Source organism: Ovis canadensis, chromosome 9, assembly GCF_042477335.2.
Source record: "Ovis canadensis isolate MfBH-ARS-UI-01 breed Bighorn chromosome 9, ARS-UI_OviCan_v2, whole genome shotgun sequence".
NCBI lineage: Eukaryota > Metazoa > Chordata > Mammalia > Artiodactyla > Bovidae > Ovis > Ovis canadensis.
Window position 1 is genome coordinate 31,721,845 of NC_091253.1, and position 25,977 is coordinate 31,747,821.

General features: G+C 34.3%; 1 protein-coding gene across 28 annotated transcripts in view; it reads right to left on the reverse strand.

The window, feature by feature from the left end:
- Window positions 1–25,977, reverse strand: part of PHF20L1 (PHD finger protein 20 like 1) — a 68,987-nt gene that overhangs the window by 29,604 nt on the left and 13,406 nt on the right. For 8 of the 28 annotated variants that reach the window (XM_069599861.1, XM_069599860.1, XM_069599838.1 and 5 more), the window contains 10 exons: window positions 22,275–22,446; window positions 22,041–22,125; window positions 17,772–17,860; window positions 17,451–17,528; window positions 12,812–13,025; window positions 12,116–12,244; window positions 6,621–6,703; window positions 2,862–3,114; window positions 559–747; window positions 81–278 (listed from right to left, as the gene is read on the reverse strand). In XM_069599861.1, coding sequence (XP_069455962.1) covers window positions 81–278; window positions 559–747; window positions 2,862–3,114; window positions 6,621–6,703; window positions 12,116–12,244; window positions 12,812–13,025; window positions 17,451–17,528; window positions 17,772–17,860; window positions 22,041–22,125; window positions 22,275–22,446 — 1,490 coding nt within the window. The remainder of the gene's footprint in view (window positions 1–80; window positions 279–558; window positions 748–2,861; window positions 3,115–6,620; window positions 6,704–12,115; window positions 12,245–12,811; window positions 13,026–17,450; window positions 17,529–17,771; window positions 17,861–22,040; window positions 22,126–22,274; window positions 22,447–25,977) is intronic. The other 20 variants (XM_069599864.1, XM_069599850.1, XM_069599848.1 and 17 more) reach the window with 3 other exon arrangements.

The window sequence follows — 25,977 nt, forward strand, 5'->3', positions numbered from 1 at the left end:
AAAAAATTTAATTTATACATCAAACTCATTTTACCATATAAATGCAAGCCTAGCTAACTTTGTAAAAATGAATCTTTTACCTGAGGCTGCTGGAGCTCCTCTTGCATCAGTCACTGCTTTGGAAGAAAGATTTGTAAGCATCTGTGTATCTTCCTTTTCTGCTCTGAGGCATTCATTATGGTAAGAGGGATCTGGGGCTAGCGGTGTTGTGACTTCCGAACCACGACTTAAGTCAAGAGGGAGACAGGGTCCCAATGACAAATGTGCAACGTCAGGTACTACACAGAATAAAGAACGCAGTATGTTAACAGAGGTACACTGTCTCAGTTAATATCAATGTGGATTAAAATGCTACATAAGTTAAACAGTGCCTGGCAATCAACAAAGAAGGCACTGAACGAATATTTGTAGAATCAAATGAAGTGCTTATCTACAAAGTCCAGAGATCTTAAGAAGGAAAAAAAGCAGAAATCTCTTAAATTTTAATAATCTTTATCTCTTAAGTGTTTTCTTTGTCTTCTTTTACGTTTGGATCTATAGGAAATCAATATACATTACCCTCTGGTCCTGAAGACTCTTGCTGATTTTGAGAACTGATGGAGAATACTTTCCCATCAGTGGCTGGAGAGGGAGGAGAAACCTTTTCTACAGAATCATCAGGCATGGGCAAGGTGGCTAAACGCTGCGATCTTCTTCTCCGCTCACTATGCTTGAAAGGTCTAGGGGGGTTCACAGGCTGTGGAGGACCTAGAAAAAGATCTTCAATGTTCACGAAGCAGATACATGCCGGGATCATCTTATCATATTTAAGGAGAAAAAACGGGAAAAATGATTCAAATTCTGCCCTCTGATGCTGTTAAGGTATCCACAAGGAACAGCACATGTTCCAAAAGGAATCAAAGGCAAAAGCTGCCCTCATTCACAAGGGTTAATCAAAACTTTTAAAATCTAAAGCCTACTAGAACCAAAAGAAAATAACATGGAACATTCATTTCAGGTAGTTTCCCATGGAAAAAGACTACAGTTTATTCTCTAATTGCAGATTGTTGTTAGTTGCCATTCTTCCTTTGGGAAAATTATCTCTGTATAGCCACAGATTTCTTAAAAAAAAAAAAACATATATATATATATATATATATATTCCTTTTGCTATATTACAAATCTAGAATATCTAAGGGAAAAAAAAGACAGGGGCATCGATAACAAAATTCTGACATGCATTGTAGAGTTAGTGCTTTACTTGCTAAAGTAAAACTAATGTAAATAATTTTATCCCACCCTCATTCCCCCAAATGGATTTTTGTAAACAGATGTTTGGGCCTGATTCATTAAAAAAAAAAATAAATTGAGCACAAATAACTTTAAGTACTCACTATGGGCAAAAAATGAGAATTTTTAAAAAATATGAGAGTTCTTGCCCTCAAATGTTTTTTGTTTTGTTTGGAAAAACTCACTGAGTCACTTGAGCATCTTCTAGCTATATATTACACAAAAGCTTGGAAATTCTTTTTAACCTTTCATTTTCCTTCTACACAGCACATAAACATTTTGATTATTTAGAACAGGCAGGACTACATAAGCCAATATATTTATGTTAATTTAGAAGGAGAAAATAAGCGAGGTCTAAAGAAGTTGATGCTTTGGGTATTCAGAAGTACTTTTACAAAAATCAAAATGAAAAGACATGGTGATAACTGAAAGAAAAGGATAAAATTCACTGTGGTTATAATACTAAAATATAAAACAATTCAAAATAAAATACATATCAGTGTCATCTGACACTTTAGTGACTACTGATGACATCATTTAATGATAAATGCCATAAAGAAGTGAAGCTTAGGACGAAACAACTGAGTGTTTCTGTTCCCATCCTTTCATTTATTAGATAGAACCAAATCAAAACAAAAAAGTACCAAAACCTAATCAAAAAATGAAAAATACAGTTGAGCAAAAAAAATACAGCAACTGAATAGAAGAGAAATTTAATATATTTGACTGACAGAAGTCTTCTCAATGCCACCATTTTTAATTGCTGTAGAAGATATGATAGGGGGGAGTTCATAAGGAAAACTGTCATATTCATTTAATAATCAGGTTACTAATTCATTTGCTGTTATAAACAGCAAAATTATCTTTTACCCAGTGAGTTTAGGTAATTATTTTTCTATATCTCTTTTTCTATATCTCTAAATACTAAAATATGAGAAACATAGGGTCAACACAAATCTTGTCTTAAATATATCCATACCCATGTTGAAAGGTTATATTAAAAAGACTAAGTAACTGCTTCAAAGATTAGCGGTATTGAAACAGTAAAATCTTTAAAAATAAGATCAAGGAAACAGTTTTCTTCTTCCATTAGTAAAATTAATCTGAATTCTGCGCTCTAAATCCTAGAAGAACTGAATAAAATGTATTGGGGGTGGGGTATAGACAAGTGGGGACAATGACTAAATCAATCCATAAGAAGCCTTAGGAGTTCAGGACAATATCCACATATCCACCATGGGTCTTTCTGTATCCCATAATGGTGTTTTTTTGTTTTTTTTTTTGTAATGAATCAGGCCTCTAACTGTGCTTGGATCATTAGTTGAGGAAAGTCAAACTATAGTTACTAAATTATGGTTACTAAATGCTGAGGTTTCTTAACCAACAGTACAGTCACTGTCCCTCTGTACAATACATCAGTCAGAAATGTATATGGATTTTGCCCCTGAGAGAGTTTCAAGCCTTCCCTGTCATATCCACTTAAGTTTGAATTTTTAAAATGCAACTTCATAAAAATACAATATAACTACAACCAAACTGTTTTTAATGTATCTTATAGGATAAGTAACTATTTTTTAAAAATCTGTGCTCACTAGTTTTATTTATCATTGAAGAAGAAAGCTGAGATACAAGCGTCAAATCCTCGACTTGTATTAATTCTGGGGAAAGTGGTGATTTAGGGGGTTTTATACACCCAGAAGAATCTCCAGATTCATGTTTGCATTTCTTGCTGCGAGCCTTCCCTGAAGACAAAGTTGAGGATAACAGTGCAGGTTTCTGAGTGTTGGCAGAACTGCTAATGTCAGCTTCATTTTTTTTCTGACTTTGAGGTTTAGGTGAAATCGCCTGAATAAATAATAAAAAATTGATATTTTTATTTTGGTTTCTTCATTTTTGTTCTTGTTTTCTATTTTTGATTGTTAAGCAACTTTAGTATCCAAAAACATTGTTAAGCAACATATAACATTTCTATTACAAATGAAAAACCAAAAAGAACCCCACAAATTATTAACTAAAAGTTGAATAGGCTGTCTTTAAAGGGATGCTGTCGACCTGTCTAAACCGTGGTTTTTAAAACATGTATTATTTATAATATTCTCAGAATATAAAATGTTACCTTACTGGACAAATATGTTTGTGTTAAGTTAAAACATACCTTTTTGGAAATCATAATTACCAATGACAATAATTACCAATAATTACCAATGACAAATTTGTTTTAGAGCATTAAAGGAATACATGTAAGCTTCTGATTTTCAGATTAAAAAAAAATAATAATGTCTTTGAGTTCAATGCAGAGGTTTAAGTAGACAATTTCCCTTTAAAGAAAGATCTCAACAGGAAAACAATGACCAAATTAACGAAACATTATCTTTAACTCATTTTAGTGCTGAAAGCTAGAGTTTCATAAGCATAATGCATCATGAAATCGAAGCCACCAGCAATACAGAGTTAAAAGACTAAAAAACAATACAAAACAAGCAACAACAGAAAAAAAAAAAAAACAAGGAGTAAAACCAAGTGTAAGTTAAAAACATTGGATTTAAAAACAAAATACGTCGCATTCTTAGATGAGAGTTTTTACCTTCTTCCTGCCAACTGATACTTTTAAAAAAAAATTAGAACTTTGTCAGTTCTTTCATAAAGAATACCTTAATTCATTTGGCAGTAAAATGTCCTACATTTGTAAAATTATAAGTGAATGTGTCCAAAGACTACAGAGAACAGCCACATCGGATGGACTTGCACTCTATGGTGTTGGAATGCCTATACTGTATCTCTTTTTGACATATGTATCTGAGAACAAAGTATGAGATACACTTAAAAAAACAAAAAAACAACAAAAAAAAAACCCTTTACTAAGATAGGCCTCTATAAAGAATCAGACTGCTAGCTCTATGAACAACATGCTGGTCCCCAAGAAACCTTTTTTACTTCCCTATCTTTTGTGAGGGATGACCAACAGGTCTGCAGGCTGCAGTTCTCTGGAATATGAAAGTCACTGTCTGGGAACCAAATAGCTTTCTGTTCCCTGAAATCGAAGGCGTTCATTTTTGGTAGAAAAACACTGAATATCTGGTATTAACCAGGGCACCTTTGACTGTGCTACAGATGGCATGTTAGACATACCACATTAAAGGGTGGGTGTCAAGCGTTTCATTTACTCAACTGTCATCATTTCTATTCTTGAATTTACTCATTACACATGTGTATAAGTGCAGATTCATCACTTGAAAAAAAAAAAACTCCATATATAGAAAGGATTCCTAAGCTTATTATAAAAAGTGTTGCCAGAAAAGTAATTAGAGCCATTACTTGTAAATAAACAATTTTATTGTTCATCTTCACATATGTGAGACATCACTACAGCATCCATTACTCTCAAGTTACAAAGTTATAAAACAAGATTTTAATACTTAAATTAATATCTTGATAAGGTGCTTAACTTCTAAACAAGGACAAATTAACATTCTTTAAAACTTACTGAATTATGCATCTAATGCAGGTTTTATCCAAAAGTAAAATATAACATAACAATTCCCTAATACAATTAAGTAATCTATAATTAATAATCTGAGAACTGGGGTTCAAGACCACAGAGTTTGAACTTTCTTAAAGTAAATAAATAAATTCCTTAGCACAGTAAGTTTGGGCCTTAGGCCTGTTATAAATCTACGTCGTGAGTGAAATTATTTTACTCATTAGGGCAACATAGGTTAGTGACAATACCTCTTCTTCAAGTCATACCAACTGAGATGTAATTAAGAATTTTATAACTCGGCTTTTTAACTCTGAAGCAGGGCAAACAGTATAAGAATTAAGAGTTTGGTTACAAGACAGTTCACATTGAAATCATCCTGAATGACAAAAAAGGGGGCAACAGTATTACGTTCCTTAAAAATCTAAAATAATTTACAAACTTTTCATTATTAATCACTGGTCTCTTTGTTACAAAACTGGCAAGGACTCTCAAAATTTTCTTAATTATGTGAATAAAAACAGCCGAGTTACTCAATTTTTCTCCTTTTTAAGCTCAGTTTCAAAATGTTGTTTTCTATACTTGTCTCTGAAAAGGGCACTGCCCTCTACACTAACTTCCACACACAGTAATTTTCACAATCACATTCTTCTCAGTGGGATTGTGCATAATGAAAGATTGACATTGTAATGAATTTTCCAGAAACATTTTATTACCCAAGTCCCTGACTTATTGCATTCTGAGAATACCATAAACAGTGGTGAAAATACAAAATATTGTTATATCTGGGACGTTGAATATAATAATACACAGTTAAAAAAAAGTCATTTAAAATTTGGTTGATATGCTGACAATAACGGCAAAGACTTAACCGTTTGATGACCACAGAAAATCAGAAGGCATGATTCACTGACATATTAATCAATTTAAAAGATCACTGATTTAATACAACATTAATGGAGGCACCGAAACAATGCACTATTATCAAATCAGGCCTAAAATAACCCTGAAAAACTCAATACAATATCAATTAAATTTGGACTGTTTTTTAAAACGCATATAGAGAAGAGCAAAAGGTACTCATTTTAAAGTCTTCTTTATTAGGCTACTAATAAAGAAATAATACAAAAAGGATATAGTAAAACTACATTAAGGCTCAGATTTTAAAACAGAAGAACCAAGGAAATCCAGTTATGGCTATCACTGTGTTCGTATAGTCTAACGGTGCCCCGAAAGGTAAGCCCTTAAAGAATGGAAAAGCATGCACAGCCCATTATATACAGGTATTGTGGGAATCTGAAGGTAGCCGAGGCAAAGCCTAGCAACTGCAACCTTCATTTTCAAATTCCTCTATTAGGTGGTTTAAAGACAGACCCTTAATAGCTTTTTAAGTTATTTTTGTAGTTATTAAAATATACATCCTAGCAAAAATGTATGGCTCATTGATCAATTCATAAAACACAGTCAGTCTAACAACACCAATTGTTACAATATAAAAGAAACTTCTTACAAAAGAAGCTTTATAAGATGTCAAAAAACCCTGTTTTAACTCACAAGTGAAAAGTATTTGTGTAAGGGTCTTTTCGTAAGCTAGTCAAAGGTGATCCAGCTGGAAGCCTGTATGTACCCTGGGAGGCCCGTCTCCTGGCTTTTCACCATTGGGAGACAGACTTTAATGCTAGCCTACTGAAAATAAACACTAATTAAGTATGTAGTTTATCTGCATACCTTGGAGAAGGCAGAGTTAAAAATGTATCACCCATTATTTTCCCATCCCCATATCAAAAGGGTGATTTCAACTGTGTGGATACTATAGCTCCGTGATAATTCCAGCGGGGAACCTCGAAAACAATCAAATGCTACCGTTTCATACCTGCTCCAGCATTGGAGCCGTTTCATTGTAGTCTTCCTTTTTTTCAGCACCATCCACCCCAACAGCTTTGGATGCCAACAAACCTTGAGAAAAATCGTACAGAAATCGCTTATTAGAAAAGATACTGGCTTTCACACGAATTCTCCAAAATTTTAGCAGCTGAATCCCCTATACTTTTTTTATAGGAAGTATACTCTCAGACAGTTACTTGTCAAATATACAAACATCCTTAATAATGACTCAAAGGGCTAAATTAGAACTTGAGAGTAGCTAACATAATAGTTTTCAAAATAAAAAAAGTTACCTTAAAATATCCTTAAAAAAAAAAACACACACATACACATTTATTCTGTACAAATTTAAATTTCTATGGATTAATATCCAAAAACCTAAGACTGTTTAAATTATTGTTATCTTAGGCTTTGTCCATACAACTGAAGTAAGATACAGAATTAATATTAAGATATAAGAAATCCTTTCAAACATCTAGAATATAAAATGATTGTTGTTGTTATATTATTAGCTAAAAAAACTACTCCCAATTTGTTTTATTGCACTTGGATTCTTTACCCTAAGCTTCACAAGTGTGTTTCTATACCCAGTTGTGCCTGATCACTTACAAAAGTGGTGAGAACATGATGGATTCCTTTCATGTTAATGGAAAAAGAGTATAGATCCTTCCTACATTTGGACTTCATATGATAGCCTCATTATACAATTGATGACATAAACTGGGAGTTCCAGTTTTTTCCCATGTATACCTTTAATTTTCAATTTTAGAAGACAGAATATTTTATCCAGAGTATAAAATGTCTCTTAACATTAAGAGACATTAAAACCTGGCTTTAATTTAGAAATTAAAGGCATTTACTCAGTCAGAGTCTTTGGTAAGCACCAGATAGGTGCCCTCAATGGAGGTAAATTTATTAACATAACCCTTGTACACGTTTATTTCTTATGGCCACCACACACATAAAAGGTCACCCAAAACCATTTCTGTGACACTTCAAAAGTCAGGCACACAAAACTCTGGCTTCAAAGGAAGTATGTTTAACAATCAACAACTTAATAGTAAATTTACTTCAGCAATTATACTACTTGTAGTATTAAAGCTATCTATCCCAGGGATGGGGGAGCCTGGTGGGCTGCCATCTATGGGGTCACACAGAGTTGGACACGACTGAAGTGACTTAGTAGCAGCAGCAGCATACCATTTTTAACATGAGAAAAAAAGGACCCCAAAACGCCACATAACTTTGAGTTAACCCTGTGCCAGCGCCCCTTGACTCTTTCAGGTAACAATCTCTAAGATATTAAGTAATGTAGGTAGAAATTCAAATATTAAAATTGCATTCTCAAGGTAATACTAGAACCAAGTGTTCAATCAGGCAAAAAGCACCTTTCTATTGTTAGATAATGAAGCTGAATATCTATCACTCAGAATTGTAATTTAAAATAGGAAACGCTGACTATAAAACAATGATTTTGATACAGCAATGACTGGTATTAAAACTTCTATTGGTGCAGTCTGACATAATCCATATTGCTCAAGTTCCATACAGTTTTAAGTGTATATTCAAATGAAAGGAAAAAGACTCAATGGATATAGTTTCATAAAAATAGCTTATATATCATAAATTCAATTCTAGCTGTATTAAAGTAACTTCTGAACGCATTTTTAGATGACTAAAAAAGATGTAAGCACAGAATTTATTTAACAAAACCGCATTCACTAGGTATTTCTTCTCTAGCTAATATTTTTTATATTAAATACTACTGAAAGTAAAATGAAAAATAATTAGGAAAATTAGCTTCTTCTTTTGTAGGGAATTGAGTAGAGGCCCTACTTCTATGGGTATTCAAAGAGAACAGATGTTTGCTACTCAATCTACTAACTATACTTTTTTGTTTCCCTTCATAAAGGTGGTGGAAATACTTTCAAATCACATAACAGATAAAATAGATCACAAATTAAAATTAAAACTAAAGTACTAGAAGTTTAAAAGAAACAAAATAATTTAGCCTTACTAAGTGAATCTACATTTGGATATTACAGACCCAAATAATTAAAAGCAATTCTCACTTAATGGTTTGTGAAAAGAAAATAAAGCTTTGTAATGTTCTTATAAAAGCAATGGGGCATTTAATTAAAACTACTTAAAATTAGGTTAGAAGATGTAATACTTGGTAGCCAGTTAATTCAAAAGCTTCAAATATGATCAATGAAAAGGCTTTCATACTTTACATGTAAACCATCTTATACAAGAGTTATCAAATATAAACAAGGGACAAGAAACTTTTAAATGCCCTTGAGGAGGACACTGACTACTGCTGCCTTAAGAAGAAGTCTAAAATCTGTCATCATGACCAATTAACATTCTGGGAAGAAATGCAATAACCTTCCAAAATGACAAGAACTGGAGGGAAATAAACAGAATTGATTTTTAGTAATTTGCAAATATGTATTAATTATCAATATATTACTAACAAGCAGTCATCCAAATAAGATATCTATAGAGTAAATATCTTAACAGAATGCATTATGCAGTTTCAAGAAATTATTTATTGTCAGGTAGAAGTAGAATACAGATTTTTATGAGTCCCATCTACAAAGTGATACTTTCTCAATATTCTACTTCAGCTATAAAATATACAGTCGGTCTCTCACTGCCAATAGGAACAAACAGAACAGAGACCAAAGCATCTTAGAATGGTAATGGGGAGGAAAGAAAGAACAAAGCAGTTAAATTCATGCTCTGCTTTTCCATCAGGGATTCCAAAAATACAATATTCTTGTTGAGTTTAAGAACCAAACATCCTGAATATTATTATCAATAACATTACTGGCCAATTCAAACCTCTGGATTTTAAAATTATTTTTTATATTCCTTAAGCTGTACAAATGTATCTAAACTGGCTTAAGGTCTAGAAATTCCTAGAACTATTACACACATGCCACGCACCAACTGCTAATGTTTCTTCTTTTACTCTCTACCAATATGTATTTTAAAATCTACTCAAATTTGCTTGCAGTTCGCTTGCAACTCCTGAGCATCTTTGTAACATTGTTTTCTCTAAATCAGCATGCACAAAGTATACAATTATCAATAAGTTTATGACATAATGAAACCTAAGATTCTGGAAGAATACACACACACACACACACACACACACTCTGCAACAATAATTTCCATGTCTACTTATTTAAAAATTTTGAAGCCATCCTATACCATTCCCTATATAGAAATCAGATTTGGAATCTCTATAGGGTGTATATATGGTTAAGAAAGAGAAAGAGAGTGAATAAATACATGAACTAAATTTATCCAGCAGCTGGTTCACTTATTTCCTGTAAGAACTACTTAAAAAAACAAATTAAAAAGTGTGGTAGGAAACACTCAGAGCAGGCTGAGATGCTGCCGTGTTACTAGGCTATTTCTCTCAGCAGTAAAGGGACAAAAAGACATATATAAGTGAGCTTGATAAATTTAAAATATACCATAATTCCGTAACAAAACTGCTACTTCCTATTAGTTCTCATCTCTCTTTTATGATCTACAAACAAAATTTACTGTACAAAGGCAAGCTGGCATCTCAATCATCAGAAACAATCTTAAAACATCTATTATCTTTTTGCATGATACAGTTGTAACATGAAATCAGAAATAGACTCAGAGATGAAAAACTATTAAAAAATTAACACATAACTTGAGTAAATAAAGGGAAAAGATCAGAACAGCTTCACACTTGTAAAACTTCTGCCTTTCTACTGCTGCCAGAACTATCACTTGTTAAGATTCCCAAGAGGAAGTGAAGAAAAAGTCCCCCCACTACTCTTTTCAAGGCCATCGGAGATACTGCATCACTGTGAATTAAGCTGCTTTCTTACTTTACTTCTTTAAATAGTGAGCTTGAATTTCTTAGTAAGACACGTGTTAAGTGTATATTGACTGAAACTAAAAGTATCCAGATTTTAGGGAAAAACATGATGCTGGTAAGCTGGCAGTTGCGCCACCAGTGTCACTTCCATCTTCCTTGATCTTGGCTTTCCCAATAAGGCGAGTCAATCTGGGAATCACAGCAGTGAGAAGCACTATCCACACAACAGAGCTCCGGGTCCCATTATTCTAACAAAACTGAGGTCTCAAGCTGCCAGCATAATAATCACTAGAATAACATTCATTGGCTTTCTCCAACATTAATAGTTTCTAAGGAAAAGGTGGAATGGGAATGGGTAGAATGATTTGAAATATTTCCTGTCCTGGGGCCAAATATATCCTTTATCAGAGAAAGGCACAAAAACAATATTAACAAATGGAAAGATTAAATACTCTCACCTGTTGAAACCAATTATAATTACTTAGATGAGTAGGCTTACACTCTAGATAATGGTCAGAATGTTTAATTTACATTTATTCTTGGATCTGATGATGAAACCAACTTTTTCAAATTATTTAAAAGAATGTCAACAAAGATTTACATATTTTATTAGGCCAAAGGCACTAAAATCATTATCCTTAAAATTAAGAGCATGTGACTGATTATCAATTAAAATATTTTAGCACCCCCTTTATAATGTATGTGCTTCCCTGGTGCCTCTGGAAGTAAAGAATCTGCCTACAACGTGGGAGACCCCAGTTTGACCCCCTGGATTGGGAAGATCTCCTGATGAAAGGAATGGCTACCCACTCCAGTATTCTTGCCTGGAGGATTTCATGGATAGACGAGCCTGGCGAACTACAGTCTATGGGGTCACAAAGAATCAGACACGACTGAGCCACTAACATTTTATAATAGAACACTCAAAAAATTAAATATATTAACAATCTCTTTTAAAGATTAGAATCATTAGGCCTTGGAAGTGTGGGGCTTAAATATGACTGGTCCCTTCTTCTGTGAACACTAACCAGGCTAGAATTTCCTGTGTTTTTCATCATTCTAGTATTCCACCTCCTAAACTACAACACAGCAAAGAGAAATAAGCCCTAATTCTAGAGACCAACCTGAAGGTCAGGATAGAAATTTTAGAAAGTTATAGAAGTATTTTTATATTGGGAATTAACAGATTCAGGAGCTGAATTTAAGTCAGTACTCATCTTTCCAACGATCCCTAATGAGACTAGTCAAGAATAAGTATGTTTGTTTAATATTTAGAACCTTGAACAGTATGTCTCACAAGTTGACAAGAGCAGATGATCCAATTTTTAGAGAACTACTCCTGCCACCAAAGCGATTTTAAAACTATGGAATTGACCCCGTGCATCCTCACAACATCCCTGTGAGGTAGGCAGAAGACAGGTGATACTGTTTCCATTTCACAACAGAAAAAACCCATGGTGTCGAAAGGTGATGACCTTAAAGAAACAAAGCAACTGTTTTTCTTATTAATCAGTTAGCTACACTAAACCAAAAGATATATTTTCCTTTATTAAAAACAAACTACTGTAAAATCAAACCCTCCATTCCCCCCCACAAAAAGAATCATTGTAGTTTACCAGTAATCTTGTTAAGCCGAGCTCTCTTTGCCTGAAATGAGTTGCCTTGATTATTTTTCCTCTTGTTTGTTAATGTGCTCTCTGGCTGTGGAAAGACCATCTTTGGAACGTTCTCTACATGAAGTCCTACTTTTAATAGAATACATATATGAGAGTTTATCTAGAATCCAAAGTTAAAACACATGAATTATTTTAAGTAGCAAAACACTAAGATAAGATTTGCACTTAAGTTTTTTTTAATCTAGTGCTTAGACACAGAACTTTAAGAGACACAAATTTCTCCAGACAAATGTATTAGGAAAAAAAAAAACTACTAAAGGCAGTTGTGCTTCAGGAATGACTTACTGCTTTTTCTGTATTGTATATCGAAATACATGCAAAAGCATTTTAAAAGAAAACAAAACAAAACAAAAAATCCCACACAAAAAGAATCTCAATACCCACTACCAAGAAGTTACAAATCAAAATCACAACTCATTTCTTATTCCAGAATACTGAGGGTATCCACTGTCAAGTACCCGTATTAGACCATTAACCTTCAGAGCTGTTAAAAAAGTTAAACGTCATTATGATGCTAGGGAAAAAAGCCCAATAATTCAACTGTATGTTCAAACTACAGGTAGCCAAAAGATCTGACAATTCACTATGTGAGTTTACCACTGCCATGGGGAGTGAACATAAAAACATATTTTGTACCAAAAGTTTCACTAGATGTAGGCAGATCTTCCTTCTTCTCAACTTCTGGTGTGGTTATAGAAGTTGAAGTTTCTTCCTTTTTTGAAGGTACTTTAAACCATTTTCTCTCCTCTTTCTCTTTATCTTTATTGCTGTTAGCGCTGGTTCGAGGTTTGTTCCCTGTTTTATTCTTGGCTGCAGCTGCAGCAGCTGCTTTGACTAAAGCTATCCAATCCTCCAAAGGAAAACACAAAACATGTGAAGCATTAAAACCTTAATTAAAATTACACTAATGAATAAAAACACGTATCACATTTTCAAAGCTACTTTCACAGGCACACAAATATGAAAATCAGACTAACTACATTTACAAGGGAGATCATCAATGTGTTAGATTATCAAATTTAATAATCTAATTGGTTATATGACCTCACATAGAATGGGAAAATACTCAATTTTATATTGATATTCAATAACAAATATCTTTTGATGGAATAAAATTTAAAATACAAGAAAACCTATGATAAATGTGGAAATATCTCATGACATTCTACCTTAGTACTTTAGGGTTTAAATGCCTAATTATGTTTCTTTTCTGTGATGAGATGTACTACAAAAATAATATGAAAAAAATGCTTATGTTTCAATTCTGCAAATATTAAAAGAAATGTATGGTCAGCCAGCACTATCTTTGGGGTTCTGCATCCAGGGATTCAACCAAATGCAGAACAAAAATACTTGGGGGAAAAAAATTTCCAAAGTTCCAAAGTGCAAAACTTGAATTTGCCATGCTCCAGCCACTATTTACACAGCTTTTATATTGTGGTAGGTGCTATAAGTAACCCAGAGATGATTTGGGAGGATGTGAGCAGGTTATATGCAATACAATGCCATTTTATATAAGAGACTTGAGCATCTACAGATTTTGGCATCCATGAGAGTCCTGGAAACAATTCCCTGCAGAAAATGAGAAACAAATATGTTCCCACAGAACAAATGACTACTCTTCATTAGGAAGAATGTATCACTCAAAGTAAGGTCAATTTCACAAAGGTCAAAGTATGATTTCGTTACTTTTCAAAGTTTTTAAAGTTTGCATAACAATTAATCACAAGAGCTTAACATACTACTAGTAAAGGAAACAAAAAGCTACTTGACCAAAGTAAAGTACACACTGTCAGGCTCTAGTTTAATTTCCCTCCTTTTACAACTTTCTGAATCTGTATTAGCTGCCATTCTTTTGAGATGCAAATATTTATAATCCTGTGATTTTTTTTTTTTAGTTTGTGACTAAATAATTTCTACTCTTTTACTTTGAACTAAAAACACTTATTCTTAGTCCAAGCAACTAAAAACAATTTCACAACATCAACTATATGTTAATTCATGGACTGTAAGAACAAACACAGGCCATTAAGCAAATCAAGTTGATGGCTGTTCAGTACTGAGAATATATGGTAAAGACAACAAGCCATTAAAGGGAAGCAAACAAAATAAAAGCCTCTCTCTCCCCCATGACTGAAATGAACTGAAAACATCATGTGATTGCACCTAACACATTCCCACTGACCAGTTTCCTATTGAATACCCTATTGGTGTGCCAGGAAACATGCTAAGTTGATAGAAGATGCTAGCTGAAAACCTCAGGAACCCACTGGCCTGGAGTGACCACATTTTTGCTCCTGCCTGGAAGACACCCAATATGTAACTTCCCCATATTTTAAACAATGTCCCCAAAGCATGTCTTATTAGAAAGTGAATTATGACAAGGCTGTGAAATAAAATTCTATATCTCTAGTTTGTAAAAACAAACTAACAAAGAAAACCAGATACACCAGTACTATCCACCCCAAGTTTTACTCAGAACCACCCCTTTAGTCCTTCCCATAAGGAACTGAGAGGCAAATAAAATTAACTATAAAACAATGCAACAGGACAGATAGTAGAGAATAAACAAAACACTATGGGAGAACAACAAAATTTTGCCTGAAGAGAAAGACTAGTAGAAGGCTTCAGGGGAAATGATATAGATGATTTGAACCCTGAAAGAGGAATCTGCTGAGGAAAAAGGCAAAGAAAGAGAAATGGACACTCCAAGCAAAAGGAAAACCATTAAACAAAGGTGTGGCAACGTGTATACTAATAGAAAAGAGGGGTTTAAGGTCAAGGAGCAATCTGGGTGACTTAAGTATTATGGCTAAGTTGAGCCTTGAGACTAACATTTAAGTCGAAGGAAAAAAACACCACCAACGCAAATGACTTATAGAGCTCCATCAACAAAGCAGAAAGAAAAAACAAGATTACATACAACAGACAAGCAAAGTGCAGTGCTAAATTCAGTCTTACTAAGAACAGGGCATTTAATTCTAGGTTTTCCATTGTAGGGAAAACTTTAAGTTGTTAAGAGAAATGCCAAAAGATGCTAAGGGTAAGAATTCCACGCCCAAATGTTTTCTCTCTCCAATAAAAAGAAAAATAGAAGAGATTAATGTTGTACTCTTCAAAAGTGAAATCAGATAAAACAGTTCTTGATCATAGGACATGTTAATCATGGGGATCACTGTAGTTGTGTGAGTAAAGAATTCTTCAATTATTTCACGCTTCCATTTTTTAACTGGAAAGATTCAATATCAAAAATAACTGGTGTGCTCCTTCCATGAATGAGAACTAAAGATGAGAACACAGAGCACTGTACTAGAATGAACACTGTCTGAAATCAGGTATGAGTTCAGAGCTACTCTGCAAACTATGGTTGAGTGAAATTTTAAGTGAGTCGCTGAATTCTCTAAGTTCTGAATTCCTCAACAGTGAAATAGAAATATCAGCTATACCTATGTCAAATGATTTGTTACGAGAATCTAATAAAGCAATGTATTAAAAACAAGTTCTAACTGTAGTAAAGGACCTTATGAACATGCCAAATTGCTCAGTCATGTTCGACTCTTTGCGACCCCATGGAGCCCACCAGGCTCCTCAGTCCATGGGGTTCTCCAAGCAAGACTACTGCAGTGGTTGCCTTTCCTTCTCCAGGGGATCTTCCTGATCAGGTATCAAACCCCATCTCTTAAGTCTCCTGCATTGTAGGTGGGGTCTTTACTACTAGTGCCATCTGGCCACTCTTTAACACCAGGGAGTTACAGTGTAAAGTTTTTATCAGCACACCCTCAAAAAGAAAAAGAATAGGTGAGAAAAAGCTACACAAAGTTTAGAGAAAAACATTCCCATAGTGCATTTATTTGATTCCTTATCCTTTGCTGGTTAAGCAAAAGAAATTTTACTGTATATCTTTACAAAGAAATTCTCAAAGGACTCAAAATTTAGAAGATAGCATGCAAAGTTGGATTCTTTTACTACTGTTCAAACAACACCTGATTTATTATATGACCTAGGTAAAACAAATCAAAAACTTGTTGGAGGAAAAAGATACTCAAAATATAAGAATATTTTATAAAAAATAATTCTATACATGTCTTTAATGTGCTTGTAATTAAAAACTATGAAAAAAACAAAATTAAAATAAATATACTAATATTTTCTTTTAGGAGTTTGTATTTTAATATTGATTTTAATGTTACCACACATCACGGTGTGACTAAAATACTCATTAAAAATAAACATGCACCATGTCCAAAAAATTAGTTTTTATAACTTATTTTACCACAAACCAAACTGGTTCAGTGTCACTTGGGAAAAAATAAACAGTTTTAAAGTTAGTGCCATCACATAAATATTTGAATGAACAAAAAAACACTTTTAAAGCAAAAAAAAATAATAACTGAGAATTTTAAACAGTATATATTAAACTAAGTTGCCAATGTCTCAATCAATCTTTCTGCACAGTAACCAAGGAATCACACCATTGAATGCTTGAGAACATTTTATTTATATATACAAGTAGAAAGATACAACGCAATTTCCTGATCAAAAGTATTTCCATTTTAAATTGCATTTCCATATTAATTGAAGAAAAAAACTCTGCTACTTGATTTCAAAACTACATTTTTGAAAACCAGGTAATTTAAAACATGCCAACTTCTCAGAAAACAAAAATAATGTTTCAACTGTGGTAGTCTACATCCCAAATATAGCAGTAGGTAGTCTGCTAAATGTATACACTTGACTGGAACTGACCACGTGATTTCAACACAGTTTAGGATGACATTTTTCACCACATGGTATGCAACAAATATGTAGCATATTTCCATATTAGACATTTTTACAGATCACTTTCAATTTCTTAAAATTAATTGTAGGTCCAGGTGCTGAAAATCCCAAATAACAGCAGAACATAAAAGAAAACATTTTAAATTTCTACTGGCACCTTTTCTTTCCAGCATTTCAGGAAACATATTCAATCAATAGAATTATGGTTTTTACTTCATCCCAGATTCTCTTTCAAATGCTTACCGTTCATTCTTGCTTTGAGCAGTGACAGAGCATGTAATACACTGCTTACATCATATAACTCAGAAAGCCCTACCTGAAACAGCCTACAGAGTGTCAGGTAAGCGCCTTTTGAAAGAAAATTAATGACTATGATTTACAGAAGAAAAGAAGAAGATAAGAAACTCAATATAAAATTTTATATTAAAAATTAACTTTCTAAATGATAACCATATACCAGGAAAAACGAAACAGAATTAACAAAAAAGGCACTCACCTCACTTCCCATAGACTGGTTACACGATCCAGCTGGGTCGCTAGGACAACACCAGCTTAGTGGATGCTGGGCTTTCACCTGGAACAGAAACTAGTGACCTGTAACTTGGGCAGGTCTAAAACCAAAGAAGCAAAAATCAAGTGTATAACTGATTTTACATTCTAAGCTTCTCTTTCTTGCTGCTATTTGGGGCTATCAGCACATAATCCTACAATTAGTCCACTTTAAAATATATATATATGTGAAAATATATATATATTTTATCAGTCACCATTCAAGAAGACATCCCTTTGGGAAGCTAGGAATGCTGAACACTCTTACCTGCCCCTTAGCATCCTCAGGCATGGCTTTAATGTGCATTCGTTTTAAACAACGAATTACTCCATCATAAAATTGAACTGTGAATGTTCCTGAAATAGGAGCGAGTCAGGATCATTAGAAAATATAATTCAGTCTTACAGCAACATCTGATATCAAACAAGTAATGCCCTGACACAAATAAACACCCTATTACTGCAGTAACTGCAAACATCAAGTGTATGGAGTTCACGGTCTATTTCACTGTAAAAATACCTCTGATTTCCCTTAAGGAGTGCACAAATTCCATCTTGATAAGTTAGCTGCATATAACTCTGATTTTTAATGGAGGATTTTAAAATTTATAACAAATATATGTTTAAGTAACATATCAGTTATGTTAAATATACCTGAAGAAAATAAAATTATTATTTACAGAAGTGAATAATATTTCTAAGAATCATCATTTGCTGTCTTTGAAAGTTTCTTTCTAAATAACAGAGAGAAAAATCTGGGAGAAACATCTCAGGAAAGGATTATTCCTTTTCTCAGGGAAGGATTATTTCTTTGCAATATTAGTTAACTGGCAAACAAGAATTACAGATTCCTGGGCTTTTAAGCTACACGCCATTTTACATATCATTGGCATGACAATTTTCCTGTGCAGATAAAAACACTGACCTCCAGTGAAATGAAATGCTGCATCCAATGACAGTTTATCAGCAGCACAGCCATTCCCTAAAACCCTGATTCCCGTGTCTTTCCCACTAAACCATCCTGCTGTTGGGATTCACGATTCTATTTACATGACTATTTCAAAGGACACTCACTTTTCGTTACAGACTCCATACTTTCATGCTTGTCAGTACTATCAGAAAACATATAAATTATACAGATTTTATATTTATGGAAATCCCAGGGTTCTTCTATCATTTCCTGTACCAAACCAACGTGGGCTGAGTGACACTTGATGTAAACAGATATTTGATCTTTACAAAAGAGGAATAAAAATTGGCATCAAAGCCAATAAATCAATGTACAAAGATCTTCTTTTCTTTGTAATACCATTGATTTCATATCTTTCTATAATTAGCATTACATACAAATCATGGACATAAAGAACTAAACCCAAATTATGAAAGAAATGGAGCAGCTGAAGAGCAAGAACGTGAAGACTGTGAGACTGAAAAACCACTTGTGCCCCTTACACTACCACCATTCGTGCCCCTCCCTCCTCCTTCCTCACGTGGCACTGCAGATGAGGGCAAACTCTGCACCACGCTGACCATACACTTACCCCCCGCCTCTGAGGACAGTCTCCCCTGCTGTGACGCCTTTTCCTTTCCCAACTCCAACCCACTCTTCAAGGATCAGCTCTTCAAATCCCACCCGTCATATGAAAACCTCCCTGATCACTCCAGTCTAAAGTGATTTGCCCCCTTCTCTTCAACTCCTCCAAGACATATTATGTGTACCTAAATGTCCACATTTGTTAGTTTTGTTTAGCTTTTGCAGTGAACAAGGTGCTCTGAGGGCTTCCTTTTTTAAGGGTAGAGGGGAAGGATGGTGGCAGGAGACCAAGGGAGGCTCATTCAGCTTGTGGGACACACAGAAAAATCACCAAATTAATACCTCCCCCAGAAAATGTTTAAAAAACAAGTTATATCTGCCAATATTTCACTAAGGGCTTCCTCAAACTGCTCTTGAAATGGCAGAGGTTGCAATGAGTAACATCATTCTTCCACTGATGTAAGTTTAAATTTCTGTATTACATGCCTATGGACAAATGGGAGAGGATAAAAAATGAGGGTGGCTTGTTTCTGAGTATGTCCTGCGTGTGTGTATGCAAATGCTTTGTAAAAGAAGCTTCACGCTTGAAAGAAAGGTCTCAAAGCTCTGCACATTTAAAGAAATTTCTCATAATGAAAACAGAGAGCACTGTTTAATTTTGTTCTGTTTGGGTTGTTGTCGTTCAGTTGCCAAGATCAAGTCTGACTCTTTGCAACCCCACAGACTGCAGCACACCAGGCTTCCTGGTCCTTCATGATCTCCCAGTGCCTGCTCAAGCTCATGTCCACTGAGTAGGTGATGCAATCCAACCATCTCAGCCTCTATCACCCCCTTCTCTTTATGCCCTCAATCCTTCCCAGCAACAGGGTCTTATCCAGTGAGTCAGTTCTTCGCATCAGGTGGCCAAAGAATTGCAGCTTTAGCTTCAGCATCTTCTAATGAACATTCAGGGCTGATTTCCTTTAGGACTGACTGGTTTGATCTCCTTGCAGTCCAAGGGACTCTCAAGAGTCTTCTCCAACACCACAATTTGAAAGCATCAATTCTTCAGCACTCAGCTTTCTTTACAGTTGAACTCTTACATCCATACATGACTACTGGAAAACCATAGCTTTGACTAGATGGTCCTTTTGTCAGCAAAATGATGTCTCCACATTTTAATACGCTGTCTAGGTCTGTCATAGCTTTTCTTCCAAGGAGCAGGGAATTAGTCATGGTTTTTCTTCTGTTTGGGGAAGATCCTATTACCTAACGAAATGGATTCTTTTCCTTCCAAAAATTGTTACCAATTTCCTAACTCTGTGCTAGGCTCTGAACTAGACGCCTGGGGAGCCAATATAAGACACGGGAACGTGAGCTCTGAAATACAGCTTTCCAGAAGTTTAAGTAAACAATGATTTAAAGGCCCCACTAGGAAAGAAGTAACCTGAAAACTTAACAACTGAGATGTCCCTCAGGTGACCAGTAATAAGCTCACAGCCGTATCTGTTATTTCAATTAATTAAACCAATAAATTAGACTAAGGCTTTTGTAAAGTTACATAATCAATTCTAGCCAGACAACTGTAACTTACTTTTTCACACTTAACATTTTTTACTGTATTTCTTTTTAAATGTTTTCTTCTATCTTCTCTTACCTCTTAATTTTTCTCAATTTTTGTTAAATTTTCAGCTTAAATCCTTAGCTAAATTCTTTAGCAAGACTACAAGAGACTTCATATATCAATTCTTGTTTCTTTCCTTCACCTCTTCTGTTATTCTACAAACCTGAAAGGAATCCTTCACTCCAGTCACATCAAAGACTTGCAGTTCCTTAAAAACGGCATGTCTCTCTTCTATTCTTTTGCATATACCATTTCTTCTGCCAGAAAACCTCTTCAACCCTGCTTTTCTAGCTAATTTGTTTGTCTTTCAAGATACAACGTAAAGTCAGTATCTCCTTACTTAAGTTAAATGCTCTTCTTGCAAAAAACATATCAATGTGGGTTTGTTTTTTTTTGGTTTTGGTCCTGCTGCATGGCATGTGGGATCTTAAAATTCCCCACCAGGGATTGAACCCAGGCCCTCAGCAGTGAAAGTGCCGAGTCCTCTCCACTGGACTGCCAGGGAATTCTCTCAGTGTGTTTCTTTAGTAAAAAGAAGGAATGAGTGGTGGAGTTTGAGAAATCACTGTAACAGAAAAATAACGTACTACTGATTTGGAAAATATAAGTATTTCACAATTATTATTTAAATGAGATTTAAAGTCAGAAATTTGAAATATTTAAGTATATTCCAATAATAATTTAAATATTATTTATAATCCATTTCCAAATTAGTCGGTCTACAAGTTTTAAAATTAATTATCTGTGCAACAGATTCTCTTGCTTTATGCCACACTAGCACACCTGATTTCTGTGTTAATTTCAGTGTATCTGGTAAATTCAGTAACTTTTCCTCTGTATTAATGTTAGATATCACAAAAGGCTAATAGGAAAATTAATTGTCTACAAAAATTAATTAAAAGGGGGCAGGGAAAAAGATGCAAGAAAGGAAATCCTCATGTTGGTAAAGTTCACTCTTTCCTCAGAAAACACTGTACTGTGTTTTACTTCCAACCTGAACTGATTTGAATTTTCCTGCATCTTTAGCACTCAGGTAAAGATGGTCATAAAAATAATTTAGCAAGCAAACTGAAAACAGAGAAGCAGAAAGAAACTGTGTATAATATACACCTGTCAACTGAAAGCTGAAAAAGCTGAAAAATTTTAACCAACTACTAACCTAAATACTCTACTTAAGCAGGATATTAAGTATCATCTTATTCTATACAATACATAATGAATTAAATACATAACAAATTAAATTTTTATCCTAAAAAAAGAATATTAGAAGACTGATTAAGTATAAATCAAAGAGAGGTAACAGCTACATGTAACAACTACATGCATTAATTAAAATTAGAAATATAGTTAAATTTTACTATAAATCCCATTTTAATTCTCAGATCATTTCAAATATGTACCTTCTTTGTTAATCGCCTCAATCTTGGCAGGGTAATAGCGACAGTCTGTCCAGCGAGCCAGAACTTCTTCTCCAGCTTTAAAATCCTATTTTAAACAACTTTTAAGATCAATACCATGTATAATAAATAAGCATTTCCTTAATAAAAAAAAAACAAGCTTTTGTAAAATTTAACAGAATTCCTTTAAAAAATACATCATTACATATCTAGCAAACAGAAAGGCTTGCTACTTACAAAGAAATCTTCCTCATCTTTCAGCCCTTCTTTTCTTAATGCAGGTCTCTCAAGGGGGCGCAACCTATTGCTATCCCAGTAAATCCACTCATCATAACGATGACTCCAGCGCTCAAAATGGACCAACATCTTGCCCTCCTCATAGTCAATTTTTTCAATTCGTGATGGATACCTCAAAAATAAAAAAAACCATCATATCAGGAGAAAATTCTTACATTTGTTTACATAAAGTATGAACTGAAATATTGCTTACTATTATACCCATAAACAATATGGATCCATATTTTTAAACTACTGACCAACAAGGTTTGCTTTAGTCTTTGTCTTTTCTTTTTGATGACTGCTCTCAAGACCTACTGAAATATTAATAGTTCGATCCCAGTAGTTATATAAATTATATTATTTATAATATAAATTATGCTGTCTTGGGAAATAATTTAATAACATGCATCAAAAGCTTTAAACATGTTCTTAATTCTGGAACTATATACACAAAACATGTATAACAAAAACATAAAAACCATATGGTTAAAAAAACCCAAAAACTGTCCATAACTATATAAACTATGGTATATCTACTGAATGGAATATCATACCAACTTTAAATGTAGGAAAATGTAAAGAAGCAGTACTGTGTTCACTAGAATTATAAATATATAAAATGTTAAATAGTAATACATTGGTCAAGCAAAAAATGACATACATTTGTCTATGACAATAAAGTACTTTCTCTTTTCTATTTTTCATACTTTCCAATATTTCATAATGAGTATTAATGATGGTATGGAAATCTTAGTTAAAATTTCAATTTAAGAATATAAAAACAGTATCACATTGTTCTGTCTTCACATGTGCTGATTCTCCCAGGATTAATTCCAAAATAAAAACTAGTTAACCTGAAACTTTTAACCAAAAAAAGCTTCATAATTCTTAATGTATACTATATGTAATCTTCACAGAGACTCAAAGATATTTCAAAGTAACATGAGCTAACACTAAGAATGCAACAGCAGCACACAGTAGATTATTTAGCCATACGGTTTATTTCATACTTTTACTAGCTGTATCAGTTTTTTATTTTCCCTGAAGAATAAATATAAATTTATATTGACATAAATTTAAATATAAAGCAAAACAGCCCTCACATAACTTTTAAATTAAGAACTGAGTACTACCTGCTTCACATACTCACGCTATTCAGGGCTTTTTATACATTTCAAGGGCCCCGAATCGTTCTCTGGTATAGCTTCTTTCTTCCCTTCAGTATAACGACACTGAACTATTTGGAATTTCCTTAAACAGACCATGCCTGTCAAACACCTATGCTTTTGTCAGTTCTGTTCCTTCTGCCTAGACCTAAGCTGCCCTTCCCTTCCTCTGTACACTCCTCATTCAAGATCCGATTCAACATGGAATCACCTGTGTGAAGACCCCCAGCTCTCCACCCCTTAGTGCTCTCACTGCACCCATCTCGCCACAATCATCTGCACAGGATCCTAACCTGTGGGCTATGGAGCATTTACAGCCTTTGAGACATTAACACATGTGACGCAAAAAAAGGGGTCCTATGGTCAAATAAGTTAGGAAAATACTGGATTAAATAAACCATTTTCTTTATTGAAGACTTCTTGGTTCTGTCAACAAGACAGAAATAAGGCATTCACTACAACCAAAGCATGTAACCCTTTCATCACAAAGTATTTACTAACACTTCGCAAGAGAGCAGACATCTCAGAAACAGGATGTTAGCAATCACAAGAGCCTGTGAGTTTCGGGGACTGTCATGGTCCCCTTCGCACCCCAGCACTTTCACAGTGACAGACACAAACTGGCTACTGTGGGAATGCTCAGGGTGAACACGTGAGGTTAAAGAAAGAAAATCTGTACATTTCTTCAGAGCTGAGTTAGCAGTCTCACTCTTTAGAGGGCACAGGTGTGAGTAAGGAAACATCCTGTTAAAGAGAAGCACGAACACAGGAAAACCTAGGGGCTCAACACACTCCCTCCCTGAGGTGGACATGCCGATTCCCCATTTAGAATCAAAAATGCTTGTCTTCTGCAGTTTTGCTGATTTGTTTCTGCTGCTCTGGTTTTCAAATCGAAACAAAAAAGGTCAATAGCATTAAGGGAAGCCTAGAGATAAGGTTCTTTATTTTTCAACATTCAGTAGCCATTTAACTACTATAAAAGGTGTTCTATCAATTATAAAAACTAAGTTTCTAATTTATGTGTTTATATCTTTTATTTTAAACAAGAAAATAAGAGGTTTATTCTATAGGTTCCTTCAAATTCTAAATGTATACAATTAAATGTACACAAACAAATGGCAGGTTAAAAGGAAACATAACTAACCCTTATCTTCAAGGAGCTTAGCTTAGAGTCAGATGAGGAGACAGAGAAGCAGCATGATATTTCTGAGAGTCATAAATCCATCAGGCCCTATGTTCTTCCTTTATTGAGCATCAGCTGATTTTTATATACCTTATCTCATTAGCTCCTGGTAACCATCCAAGGTACAGATAACACAGTCACCATTTAATAGATGAAGACTGTCCAAGGACACACATGTAAGAGTATTCAAAGGCAGAGCTAACTGGTACAAACAGCCTACAGGAGAAATGCGGTAAGGCCTATATCAAAGTAATTATACCATACATGGGCTTCCCTGGTAAAACTGTTAAGTTTATAAAACACTTTTTTTCTCCTTTGCATCAAGCTTTTACTTCTGAAAAACCATGAATTTTTCAGAGTTAATTCGCTCATTAACATATTTCCTCACAAGTTAGTTTTCCCTGAAGATAGTGAGCAGTAAGTACCAATTTTAACTTTGATTTCTCTTTGCCATTATTTTTTTTGTAACCTGAATATAATTTGCCTTTTTTCATTGAAGTATAGTTGACTTTACAAAAATCCTACATAAGATGCAATAGCTAATATTTCAGAGAAAACTGGCACCCTGGCGACCATTCTTGGGAGAAGTTACCTACGTTGGTCCTGGTGGGGGACTTTAGGGATTCAGACTAATCAACATGGTACAAAGGTAAAGTGTATAAAAGCATTACTCATTTATTCAATCAATGCTCATTTACTTAAAACCATCATGTGATTCAGGGCTGAGCATCAGCTGGACAAGGAGGATTCAGACAAACAGGTTTCTGTCTTCAAGGACCTCAGGACCAGAGATTGGAGGGGCACTTCCAGGAAACAGTTCCCTTTGGCTAGTCTATACGGTAAGTAGTAAGGTGAGTAAAGAAGAGTGGGCGCTCAGACGGGACTGATTAGCTAGGTTCAAACTAAAGAGCCCTGAAATAGTGAACCAGTGAAATGCCTCTTCATTCATTATATTCAAACAGGGAATCCTGTAAAGTCTGTACTTAATTTGGTTATCAGTTAACCTTAGGAAAAAACCCTAACATCAAGATCTTTGCTATCCATATAAAATACACAAAATGGTAATTTAACGTATAGCTCTATTATTATTTTATTCTATACAGTGAAATGATTTCCCTATTCAAGATGGCCCATAGTAATGCCTTGATACTCAGTGAATAAAAAATATTTCTGAACAAATGTATTCACAAATGCCTCTACATCTTGAACCACAGCAATTATTTTGATGCACAATATATGTTTTATTATCACTGAGTATGAATGGAATGTAAAATTTTTCTTACTGAATTTGGAAGATGTAGTGATAATGTTT